Here is a 13434-nt window from a genome sequence, read left to right as displayed (position 1 = left end):
TGGACGAACAGTCTTGGGGGTAGACTGTGCGACTAAATCACCAGTTATTTTCCGTGCAGCAACACTTGGGTTGCTCGGCTTAGGCGGTGATGCCTGGTTCTTTTGGGCTCTCTTAACGTGGGTCGAATCACCTGCAGGGTTTTGGGGAACCACTGTTGTGTTCGGGGACCCTGAGCTGGGAGACCCGAGTTTGCCTAGGGAGTTCAGTACCGTCGACGTAATGATGATACTGAGCCTCGACAAGTCGTCGTTAGTGTTGATGGATGCTCCATCGATGGAATACCTATCGACATCCCTGTTTTTGAGTCCGTTGCACGCTCTTGTTTGCATATCAGTTTTTTACTATCGTTTTCCAAGTTCACTGACAACTTGATCCGAAGACCTGTCAGTAGGACAATGATGTTACTCAGCAAGACTACAGAGTCTGTGTTGCACGTGACACACTCCCACTTTTGCCCTGACTTCCTGAGTCTGTTGTTTCACTTGCAAAGACATGTTGCTCAAAGTAGGTAAATGGACATAATTAGGCCGATAAAACCAAAACACGAAATATAGGCCAGTTGAACTTACCTAAGAAAAAAAGAAGGATACATATATACGGCTTTAAAGCAGTATTCAGTATGAATTCATACTGAAGACAACAGGGAGTTGATCATAGAAACACAGTCTACAGTACAACAAACCTTTCTTCAGTAAAATCATGCACTGACAGTCTATCTGGAAACAATCAACTATGTGAATAAACTCACAATGACTTGAGATATCATCTCAGCGTGCAATGGACGTACAGTGTAACGCAGTCAGACGTGGCGAATAAAAATTAAAAACAAAGAAAAATTAACTACATAATCTAGTTATTTAATTAAAAATACATCATGAAATGACAAAATCTGTGGTTACTTGAACGCACAAATGACAGTGTGCGATACATTAAGTTTACATGGTTGCGTTGCGGATAAGATCACCCCTTTCGGTCCTAGCAATCTACAGCTCTTCACTTTCTTCGTCATTGATTATTTTTTTGCTTCTGAGTATCATCGCGTCTTGAAAAAACTCCTCTAAAATGACCGGACAGTGTAAAACAAATCAGTTGCCAACGTCCGGGTTGTCGTTATCCTGTTGAAAGCGGCATGCAGTGCGACGAGTGCAAAGGCTGGTACCACGAAGTTTGCACGAACTAAACGCCTGCTGCTTTCAAACGGTTCAGTAAGAAGGGTTGTGTATGGCTTTGTCAACAGTGCTGCTCGGATGCAAACAGCTTGTTAACCGAGGCAATTTTACTGGTTGATGCTGCAAAGAAGTGTTTTAGCAAGCATAGTCGGAACGCATCAAACATCACTCGATCTGTCGACACGCAAATCAGCGTGAAGGAATCTATGGTTTGTTTGATGATAGATGACTCACGCCCGTCAAAGAAGGAAAAGCAGCCTCCAAAAGGGCCTGCCCTAAACAAAAGCTCAAGAAAAGTAGGGTCTTCTGTTCCCGTCTCCCAGATGAGATCCAACAGGAAACACCTATAAGCCGCAATCGCAAGGCTCGATCGGTTTCAGGCGGTAAACATAACCCGACCTCTCAGGTCGTCGACAACCCCCCAAAATCCAACACTATGTTTGACGCAACTGTTATTGCTTCTACCAGCGCCGTTGACGAATGAGTACAGGTTGTAAGGAAGAAAAGTAGGGATATAAAAGGGAACCCTGCACCCGTAAAAGTAGCTGAAAAACCGAAAGCTGATCATAGCGACAGATCAGCTATTTTTCATAGAATCAAGGAGAGAGAGAGCTCTTAACCCAAAGCTCGCTTTGAGCATGACATTGTACTGATTAGGCAGCTACTTAATCAACTCATGCCTCAAAATATGACCGAGGTCACCTTGCTAAAGGTGTTCAGACTAGGGAGTCTAGCGGACTCGAAACCAAATCATTCCAGACTGCTTAAAGTAGTATTCAGCTCGTTGAACGAACATGACCTAATTTTACAGAATGGACACAAATTAAAGGGTTCAGGAGTGTTTATCCGAAAGGACCTACCGTTGGCAGACCGTGTTAAAAGACGGGAAGCCGAGAAAGAACTACAACTTGGGTTAGACGTTGGCGAAAAGGACCTGAAAATTGTAAATTTTCGGGTTGTAAGACATCGATAGAGAATGATGCCGAAACCACTCTGGGTGAAGCACGAAGGCACTTAAACAGGCTTCGGATCTGTTACACCAATGCACGAAGCTTACTTAATAAGCGATCGGAACTAGGTATACAGATTGACTCTACAAAGCCATATATAATTGCAGTAACAGAAACCTGGCTGACACAGGCTATAGATAGTATGGAACTTGATTTCGAGGGCTTTACGTTAGTAAGGGCCGACAGAACACAAAAGCGCAAAGGAGGGTGAGTAGCTCTGTTCATTAGGAATGCTATCCCATTTGCCATTATCCATAGTGTATCCCATGGGAGTGGGACGTGTGAATTAGTTAGTTGCCGCTTGAAATGCAAGGGACAAGAGCTGCTGATTGGTTTTGTCTATCGCAGTCCAAGCTGTGAGGCAAATGAGATCCTGTTAAGCATTCTCAATACTTGGTCTCAAAGAGGTCGATGTCTAATCCTAGGGGACTTCAATGCATCCATGGTAGACTGGGAAAATCTGTGAACTAAATCGTCGGAGAATTCTTTCGAGCGGGAACTAGTGGGTGGGGTTATCACATGTGCTCTAGTGCAACATGTGAAAGAAGCGACAAGGTGCGATCCGGACACTGAATCATCCTTATTAGATCTTATACTGACTCACTATGAGGATGATGTTGCGAACCTCCATCATATGCCACTCCTAAGTAAAAGTGACCACGCAGTTGCAACTTTCGACTTCCATATAACTGCCAGTCACGAGCACGCGTCAGTCCAGTCCAGACCCAACGTCTGGAAAGCAAACATACCAGATATCATACACTCAGCATCGTTAATAGATTGGACAATAGACTCAGAGTCCTCCATTGAAACGGCATGAAACGCATTTCGAAATTCATACTTAAAAGTTACCACACCTCACATCCCTTGGACTATACCAAAGGGGCCGAAAAACTCACCACCATGGCCCAGTAGGGAGGTCCGTATCCTTCTCCGTAAGAAAAGGAAAATGTGGGATAGATTTAAGTTACTGGGGACTGATGAGTCAAAATCTCAGTATCGAAAGGCTCGGAATACTTGTGCCTCGACTCTCCGTAGGTCTAGAAAATTGTACGAAGGAAAAATTGTTAAGGAATCCATAGAATACCCTAAACGCTTGTATTCCTATATAAACCAAAGGACAAGGAGAAAAGGAAATATTCCTGCTCTATGGGGAGACAGTACTGCTTCATCATTAGTGGATGACGACTTTGGTAAGGCTCAAGTGTTCTCGAACTACTTTAGCAACGTATATACCATAGAAGCCCCCTTCTCGTCAGCGTATACAGATCCCGCCATACACTGGATAGCGTGACCATTAAAGAACTAGATGTCTTTGGTCTGCTAAATGAGCTTGACATAGGTAAATCCACGAAGCCCGATGAATTACATCCTAGGCTACTGAAGGAATTATCTAACTTCGTCGCAAGCCCTTTAAGTACATGCTTTAACCTATCCGTTACGCAAGGTCGTTTGCCAGAAGACTGGAAGAATGCCATAGTAAGTCCTGCCTTCAAAACAGGTACGAAACACAAACCGGAGAATTACCGCCCCGTTAGCCTAACTAGTGTGGTTGTTAAAACCTTAGAAAAGATTATTCGGAAGAAGCTGTTTAGGTATCTTGATATAAACCGGATCCTCTCGGAGAAGCAGCACGGCTTCAGAATAGGTTATTCTCGTCTTACTAACTTATTAGTGGCTCGTGAAAGCTGGTGCGCTCTTAACGACCAAAAGCTATCTGTAGACGTAGCCTTCATTGATTTCAGTAAAGCTTTTAACAAAGTTCCGCACAACCGGCTGTTATATAAGTTAAGAAAAGTCAGGATTGGAGGCAATTTATTGATGTGGATAAAAGACTTCTTAGTTGGACGTCAACAAAGAGTAAGGGTGAACTCAAAGTTATCTAGCTGGGAAACTGTGGTTAGTGGAGTGCCCCAGGAAACAGTTTTGGGGCCAGTGCTATTCCTCTTGTATGTAAATGACCTTCCTTGTCTCCTATCATCATCGGTTTTGCTATATGCTGACGATGTCAAGATATGGAGAACGATATGATGTAAGAGTGATAGCTTAGAACTCCTAAATGACCTGAAGAAATTACCTGAATGATCTTAAACCTGGCAGTTGAGGATAAATACTTCCAAGTGTGTTGTGATGCATATCGGTCATCAAGGTACAGATACATACACGATGAATAACACTGAGCTACCTGTCGTCCAGACATATAATGACTTAGGAGTTATCGTTAGCCAAGACTTAAAGACTACTGCAAACTGCCGTGCAATAGCCTCCAAAGGTTTTAGAACCTTATGGTCAATACGTAGGGCTTTCAGTCATGTCGACGCTAAAACGTTTTTGACTTTGTATACAGTGTTCGTTCGTCCTAAACTTGAGTACTGCATACAAGCGGCTAGCCCCTGCTTAAAAAAGACAGTGAGCTTCTGGAAAAGGTTCAGAGAACGGCGACTAAGCTGATTCCCGGAATAGCGAAGCTTCCGTATGAGTCTTGACTGGCCAAGCTGAACCTTTTCCCGTTGTCATATCGCAGAACTAGAGGCGACCTGATTACAGTCTACAAATTGCTTAGTGACAAATTTGCACCTGATATGCCCTCATTTTTCTTGTGTTCCAAAACAGAGAATTTACGAGGACACTCCAAAAAAGTTCATAAGCCGAGAACAAATTACTTGTCAGCTGACTATCGACTTTCCCATCGAATCATCAACGAGTGGAATTCACTAGCTCAGCACGTGGTTGAGGCTCCGTCCGTCGACTCTTTCAAAAGAAAGTTGGATCAACTGAGAGACCACCATTGCCAGGACTAACATAGGCCATCGAGCCTCCTGTCCTTCCCAAACTGAAACTGAAATGGCTGTACGTGTTGTTTAAGTAAATGACCTTGAACAAACTTTCCGTTGTGTAACTGACATAGCATGACATACCGTGGATTGCTAACAAATATATTGTTGCACACATATCCCTTGTTCTACATTCATTTATGACCGAGTTAACTGAAGCCCAAATCGAATATTATCAACATTTATAGACTGTGATTGGGAATGTATCATACCAATATATTGGAGAGTTCATCAACTTTATTGGAATCATCAAACATTTATAATTGTGGATTTTCAACACCAGATCAAATCCGGACACGCATCAATTTAGTGAATTTAAGTAAAGTCTCTATTTTTTTTATTGTATTTTAACAATTAACTTACATACATTAACACCACTATTGATCTTAAATAACTTTGTTAATATTTTTTACGCTCGTACATTGTCTGGTCCACCACAAGTGGACAGCCATGACGAACACCATTTGAGGTAATCAATTCTGATGACGGTTCGACATAAGCTTTCACTCGACCAGTTGTGTTCGAGTAGAGAGCCTTTAAAAGGTTAATGTACTTCTTTGTTACTCCTTTCAGTGACAAACACTGCCACAAAACCTCACGATCAACAGGGTCGAATACCGGCTTAAGGTCGAGAAATGCTTCGATTGTGGGGCGTCTGAATGTGTGTCTATGTTCTGGGACCTTGACTTGCCGCGCTATTTAAAAAGGACAGTGGTATTCTTTCTCGTTGAGTTAATTAACTGTTTTGATCGTAAATTACGCATCAAAACTACTGTTTACACTTTAATTGCATCTACCCCAGTTGAAGTGATATTTTATTGAGTTTTTCGATTTTGCTTCTGTGTATTTATTGCATCGAAGCATACTTGGTCGACTTTTACTTGGTTTATTTAGTTAAGGTTCGAAAATCCTTTTACATATCCTGTTTTTGTCACCGTTCTAGTTGATTTTCAAGATGGCTAGGTCTACTCATAAATGTGGACAACCATGCTGCTTATTTCCCGTGGACGAAGGGATGCAATGTGATGAGTGTAATAAGTGGTTCCATAAGATGTGCACCCGATTAAGCCCCACTGCATATAAAAGGTGTTCAAAGCCCAACTCTCATTGGCTTTGTAGTTTTTGTTGCTCGAGCAAAACATTGCTTATCCAGGAAGCAATTAGTCTCCTGGTGTTGGCTAATAAGAAGGTTGATGAGGGCTGTACTGATAACATTGGTACGGATGGCGAAGATTGCGTTAGTGTCGTAAGTGCTATCACGGCGCAAGCCAGACATCTACCTGTGCAACCCACAGTTGAACGTTCTCCCCCGAAACGATCAGTGAGTGACACGTCATTAGACGTTGGTGGCCATATTGCTACAGCAGCAACCGGTGACCCAGATAAAACAATTACTGTCCCAAGTTGTTCTAATGTAGACGTTTCGACTGATGGAAAATGGATGACGCGAAAACGCAGAAGAGTAGGAAAGGTAGCTAAAACTAATGACTGTTTACTTGGTAAGTCCTTGGTGGACTCTCAGACCAATCCGCCAAAGTCTCATAGTAAAGCTTCGTCTGACATTGTTGTGAGTCATTCGCTTGACTCCCAGGACTCTGTTAAAATAAAAACTAATCGTAAGCTACCAGTAGTTAAAATACAGGATCTAACGTCACGGTCGAAAGCTGTGAACACAGTTTCAAAAGAAGCTAAACCCATCCCTAGTTTAATTATTTGGAATCTAGAGAAGTCGAAAGACAACGACCCTGCTAAAAGACACGCACATGACCTACAGTTAGTGGAGTCTGTGGTCAGGAATGTACTACCTGAAGAGGTTTCAGGGGTACATATTACAAAAGTAATACGACTTGGTAAATGGGTTGGAGGCGAGACCCAACCAAGAAGGATCCTGAAGCTGGTTCTCGGGAGTTTCGAAGAAAGAGACATATTATTGAAAAGCGCACAAAAACTCGTGCCTCAAATATCCGTATTCGACCAGATTGGCCGCTTGAGGATCGAATCAAGTGGAAGAATGCTCTTACGGAGTTGAGGACTCGCAAATTAAATGGCGAAAATAACCTTACCATTAAGGGTTTTCGGGTAGTCAGGTCTTGGAAGCCAATGCTTCCGAGGCCTGTATGGGTAGAACGATTGATTTCCAAAACACCTTAAGTGTGTGCTACACGAACGCTCGTAGTCTTAGAAATAAAACGTCCGAGCTAAGTCTGATGGTGCAAGAATTATGTCCCGATATAATCGTTGTTACAGAAACTTGGTTCACCGTTGATATAGACTGTTCTCCTTTCATTGCTGGTTATATCTGTATCAGAAGTGATAGAGTTTCAAGTCGCAAGGGGGAGGTATAATATTTTACGTTAGGGATCACTTTCGTATACAGTCAACCATATCAGAGGCTCATATCAGTGGCACATGTGAGGTTGCATGTTGTAAGATTAAATCTAGAAATGGGTTAGTGACTATAGGGGGATTATACCGTAGTCCGTCTTGTCTGGCTGACGACTTTATCCTAAGACACATCTGTTCTTGGAGTATGGCAGAATGTTGTCTCATCATCGGGGACTTCAACGCACTTCATATTAGCTGGATAGAGCTTACAGCTCCAGGTAGCGGTTTCGATAGCGACCTTTTATCTACCGTTATTCAGTGTGCACTTGTACAATGTATCACAAAACCGACACATATTGATTTGCATCATGTTCCGTCACTGCTGGACCTCGCCCTCACCCACCACTCTGAGGATGTCTTTGATATCCAGCACCTTCCTCCACTAGTGAACAGTGATCATGTTGTAATTCACTTTAAGTTTAGGACACATGGTATACAATTCGTATCTGCTCCACCCCGTCCCAATATCTGGCGAGCTAATATTCCGGAAATCAGAAACCGTGCTATCTCGACCGATTGGTCGGTCGACGCGGATGGATTGATCGAAGATGAATGGAATAAGTTTAAGGCTACATTCGAGTCCGTAACGTCGCCGTTTATCCCATGGTCAGCACGTAAGCTATCACATTGCCCTCCATGGATTAATAAGGAAACCCGGAAGCTGTTAAAGCGTAGGAAACATTTCTGGGACTTATTCTTGTTGACAGGTCATGCACCATTTAAGCGTGAGTATCAAAAATACCGTAATATCTGTAAGAAAACCATAGCGAAATCCCGTACCACTTACGAACGGCAGTTAGTATATGATAGCCGTACTTGTCCGAAACGATTGTTTTCGTATGTTAAACGGCAAATGAAACGTAGTGATGGTATTCCCCCGTTGCTGTTACACGAAAATTCAGAATTACTAGCTGAATCAGATCGAGCAAAAGCTGAGACTTTTTCAGATTATTTTAGCGAATTCTTCTCTACGTTTATTGTAACAAATACTTGTCCCACTCACACCGAGATACCAACCATTGAATCCGTACAGGTGACTGAGGAAACTGTCCTTCCGTTGATAACTAACCTCAAACCTGGTAAGATACCGGTCCCTCTCACTCGCTCAACTCCCTAGAGATTGGAAGGACGCTATAGTTAGTCCTATATTTAAGGACGGTCAGCGACAGATAGTATCTAACTACCGGCCTGTCAGTCTAACTAGCATAGTCGTTAAGTTACTCGAAAAGATAATTCGGGTTAGGTTGCTAAGCCACATAGATTTACACAATCTGTTAGCTCCTGAGTAACACGGATTTCGTAACAAGCATTCATGCTTGACTAACTTGCTTATTGCGAGGGAGGATTGGACAGCAGCCCTAGATCACGGTCTGTCTGTCGACGTGATATTCATAGATTTTAGCAAAGCGTTTGACAAGGTTTCACACGTAGGTCTTATGCAGAAGCTCACGAGCTTCGGAATAATAGGTACTGTACATGAGTGGATAGGAAATTTCTTATGTGACCGCAGACAGAGAGTTAGGGTCAATGGAACGCTATCCGATTGGAAGCCGGTTGTTATAACGTGAAAATGATGCTGCGGATTAAGGGTAGCGAATTATTGATCGGACCAAAGACGCACAAACACGTAGAACGACCTAGGGTTCTGATTGGTCTCGCTTCCCTATCCAACCCAGCCAGTTGAGTCCAGAACACAAGTCACAGCCTCGGAGATATGAATCATTGTATTTCAAACATACTTTGTTTATATACCAGTCAAGCAGACCACAACGTCCCATAAAATAGAAAATAACATTGTACAATAATGGCCAGTAGGAAAATGACACGTTAAATAAATATTCACCAATAAGATGATACCATTTCATGTCCAAGGATAACATTAGGCTTAACAGGATAATTCTTGGGATATTTTCCTGAACATCCCAACACCTCCCTTTTTTGGAGATCCGGAGTTGGTGTCCGGATTTTAAATTTTCCTCGCGTCTATCCTCCCCCTCGAAATAATGTTGGGTCCTCACATACCCAAGGAACAGTTGATGTGACTCTATTTGAAGCATATTTCCCGCGTCGAGTAGAGAGTCCACTAGGACTGACTAGATGGTGAGGATCAGCGACAGTATATATGAGGTCATTAGGGTTTGATTCTTGTGAAGCATTTCCATCAGATCTCTTCAAAATTCCATTAGTGGATAATAGGTCACTAAAACAAACAGCATCTATCAAAATTGTATTAGATTTCTGACCACTATTTGATGTATGGGACATATTTTCTGACAAAACAATGAGATCTTCTCGTGAGCTGGATATGTTACTGTCTGCACATGTTGTTTGGGGGATGATGGAGCTTGACTCCATTACCGGGCATGTTTCTGGGATAGAAAGTACTGGACCACTGGGCGCATCATGGATGACTGTTTCGTTTGAAGTACAGTTCATCGAGGATTCATGGAGGCTGCTGTCATTTTCCAGCTCACTGTGTATTTCAGATATCAATCCATCCACTTCCGTCGCGTCTTCATAGCATGAGTGATTTAGCAGCTGCGTGCGGAATTTGACTAGTAAGTCCAAATGTCGTTCAAAGAGCAGCTGTAATCGATCGGAAGGTAGAGTCATTTTTTTGAATCAGCACCTGTGATGAAAATTACTGTATGACTAATGTCCAATGTGGTTCAAGGACACTGATGACAATCTGGATACTGATTGGTTGGATAATTAGACTGGATTTCGTCCAATTACAGAATGACTTTGGGTTGTATCTTTTCTTCACCCCGTCGCCAATTGTTATAACGTGAAAATGATGCTGCTGATTAAGGGTAGCGAATTATTGATCGGACCAAAGACGCACAAACACGTAGAACGACCTAGGGTTCTGATTGGTCTCGCTTCCCTATCCAACCCAGCCAGTTGAGTCCAGAACACAAGTCACAGTCTCGGAGATATGAATCATTGTATTTCAAACATACTTTGTTTATATACCAGTCAAGCAGACCACAACGTCCCATAAAATAGAAAATAACATTGTACAATAATGGCCAGTAGGAAAATGACACGTTAAATAGATATTCACCAATAAGATGATACCATTTCATGTCCAAGGATAGCATCAGCCTTAACAGGATAATTTTTGGGATATTTTCCTGAATATCCCAACACCGGTCAAAAGTGGTGTACCACAAGTCACCATCTTAGGCCCTCTGCTCTTCCTTCTCTACGTTAATGAGTTACCACTGTTACTTAGGTCGTCGACATTATTGTTTGCAGATGATGTAAAAATCTGGAGAACAATAAAAAGTGCGGCTGATCATGTGGACCTTCAAGCTGATTTAGACGATTTAGTTAGATGGGCTCGAGAGTGGGGCTTAGAAATTAATGCTAGGAAGAGTGTACTAATGCACGTCGGTCACGGTAATAGTTACCGTTACACTATTGAGGGTAAACCTCTTCCATGCGTTCAAGAGCATAAGGACTTAGGAGTAATATTAAGTCATGACTTAAAAACAACTGCGCATTGCAAAGCAGCCGCTGCCAAAGGTTTTCGTGCGTTATGGTCACTTCGCCGAGCGTTCAAATCTTTTGACGAGGAAACGTTTCGAATTTTATACCCCATATATGGAAGACCACATTTAGAGTACTGTATCCAAGCAGCTAGCCCGTGTCTAGTAAAGGATACTAACTCCCTTGAGCGTGTCCAGCGTGTGGGAACGAAATTAGTGAAGGGTCTTTCTAGTCTCCCTTACGATGAGCGCTTAAAACGCCTAAATCTTTTCCCCTTGTCGTATCGTAGGACACGAGGTGACCTTATACTGAAATTTCGTATCTTTAATTATGATTTGGGTGTTAATATGTCTTATCTTTTTGCTCCCTCCAGCGCTAATAATCTCCGAGGTCATAGCAAGAAGGTTCATAAACCACGATCTAATAAACTTAATGTGGGATCCCGTTTTTCTCATCGAGTAGTCAATGGTTGGAACGCCTTACCCGAACAAGTGGTATCAGCCCCATCAGTGAATAATTTCAAGGAAAAGCTGGACCTTCACTGGAAAGCAATGTGTCAGGATTAACACAGGTTCATCAACCTACTATCCTTATTACTGAAGACTGACCTGACGTAGTGTGAATATCTGATCTATACAACCACGTCCAGGTCGAAAACCGGCCTGGTTTTCTCTAATCTGCTCTTCACGAGCTTTGATTAGGCGTCGAAGTATTATTGAAGCTAATATTTTAGACACTATATTAGTCAAACTGATTTCTCTGTGATTGTCACAAGAGGACTTTTGTCCTTTCTTATAGACTGGCACAATCAGTGATTGAGACCATTCAGATGGGATTACGTCCAGTTCCCAAATTCTACCTAAGACCTCGGTTAATCTCATTGCTAATACTGGACCACCATCCTTAAAAATCTCAGGAGTAAACCTGTCAGGGCCTGTTGCTCTCCCTCGCTTCAGATTTCCTATGGCTTTTACAACTTCGTAAAGAGGCGGAGGACCTAAATTAACTTGCCATTCAGGTTGACTGGAGGTCGTGTGAAACCGAAGTGTGATTGAAGGCCAGTTGAACTGATCCCTAAAGTGTTCTACCCATCGGTCCAATATCCTGGATTGAGAAAGTATAATGTATCCGTCTTTTTCTGAGAAAGTTTCGCAACAGTTGAGTTCCTCATACCGGTTTCCTTAAAAAGTCTGAACAATTGTTTGCTACTACCTATATCCGCTGACCTTTCCATCTCTCTTGCTCTCAAAATATATATACAAATATATTTTTGTTGATATGGGCTTACTTTTTTTACATCAAAGGCATTCTTTATGTTTGGAATAAATTTCAATGTAAAATTAATGTAATTAACCTAGCTTGGCATCATTATTTACGCTTGTTAACCCTCGTGAGGAGCTTAGGCCGCCCTACCAGAATTCTTCCTGGAACTCTTTTCTGAAAAATCCTTTCCAGTTGCAATTGATTCTTTTGATGTCTGCTTCTGATCCTCCCTTTCATTGCAAATTAGGACATGCATCGCGATTCAGTTTGATGATTTCTGCAATACATGTCTTATCCAGCGTCATTTCCTAATTTCCTCTTCATTTAGAAGCTAGTTTGTTCTCTCGCACAGTTGGCTGTTGCTGATGGTATCCGGCATACGGACATTCAATACTTTACGTAAACAATTGTTTATAAATACTTGTGCATTTTTGATGATGGTTGTTTTATTTCTCGAGGTAGAACTGTCTTCACGTTGGTACTAATAAGCTAGAAAAACGTCATAGTATGATATCAAAATATGAGTAGAGGCTGTCAAAAGTAACTGTTCAATTTATTTAATTCAGTTGATGAAAATATAATAACTGTCAGTGTTAATCAGTGCTATTAACAATAAAACGTTATTACACAATATTCGAATGCACTGAACGAACACTTTTGTGAGGATAACCAATTTATCATATAACGTCAAACATCACAATGCTTTCGTAAAATTAAGTCCTTTATTTGCAAGTCTCCTTTCAGTTGTCGTGCACATACTTCTTCATTCTTCATATTCAAATGTCGTTGTAATTCCTCACCGTTTCCTTTTATGTTTTTTCGTAATTCAATCTGAAACGTTTGCTAACAGGCACACTATTTCATTTTGGTGTTACATACTACTTATATCTGTCAAAATGTGTAGCATCCGTCACGCGTTTATCCGTTTTTTAATGGTTGAATTAATCAAGTGTGATTGAAATGGATTGATATAAACCTCATAACACCATACAATTCATCACATTTTATGCTGTTTGTACTTTTGTTCCTTTACATTATTGTAGATGAAATTTCATCAGCTTTCGTTTCGTCATCATCCTCATCTATTTTATCATTGTCATCGTTTAAATCTGTATTGTCAAATAATAATAATAATTTAATATTAGCTACTGGATCAGCATGTTCATCAAATCCTGGAATTGTATGTAGTCATGATTATTTATTAGTGGATGATCGTATACCTAATGTTTATGACGATATAATTAACAATGTACCAATAATTAGTTTTTGTTTAATCA

At 41.4% G+C, this 13434-nt stretch overlaps 1 protein-coding gene across 1 annotated transcript; it reads left to right on the top strand.

The window, feature by feature from the left end:
* The first annotated feature begins 5711 nt into the window (after positions 1-5711).
* On the top strand, positions 5712-12126 carry MS3_00000335 (uncharacterized protein). Its single transcript, XM_051208143.1, has one exon. It carries the CDS (start codon positions 5970-5972, stop codon positions 7041-7043), a length of 1074 nt encoding a protein of 357 aa, XP_051063970.1. The 5' UTR covers positions 5712-5969; the 3' UTR covers positions 7044-12126.
* Positions 12127-13434: the final 1308 nt, after the last annotated feature.

Source organism: Schistosoma haematobium (assembly GCF_000699445.3).
Source record: "Schistosoma haematobium chromosome Unknown HiC_scaffold_410, whole genome shotgun sequence".
NCBI classification, from domain to species: Eukaryota; Metazoa; Platyhelminthes; class Trematoda; order Strigeidida; family Schistosomatidae; genus Schistosoma; species Schistosoma haematobium.
This window is presented reverse-complemented; position numbering and strand designations above follow the sequence as displayed.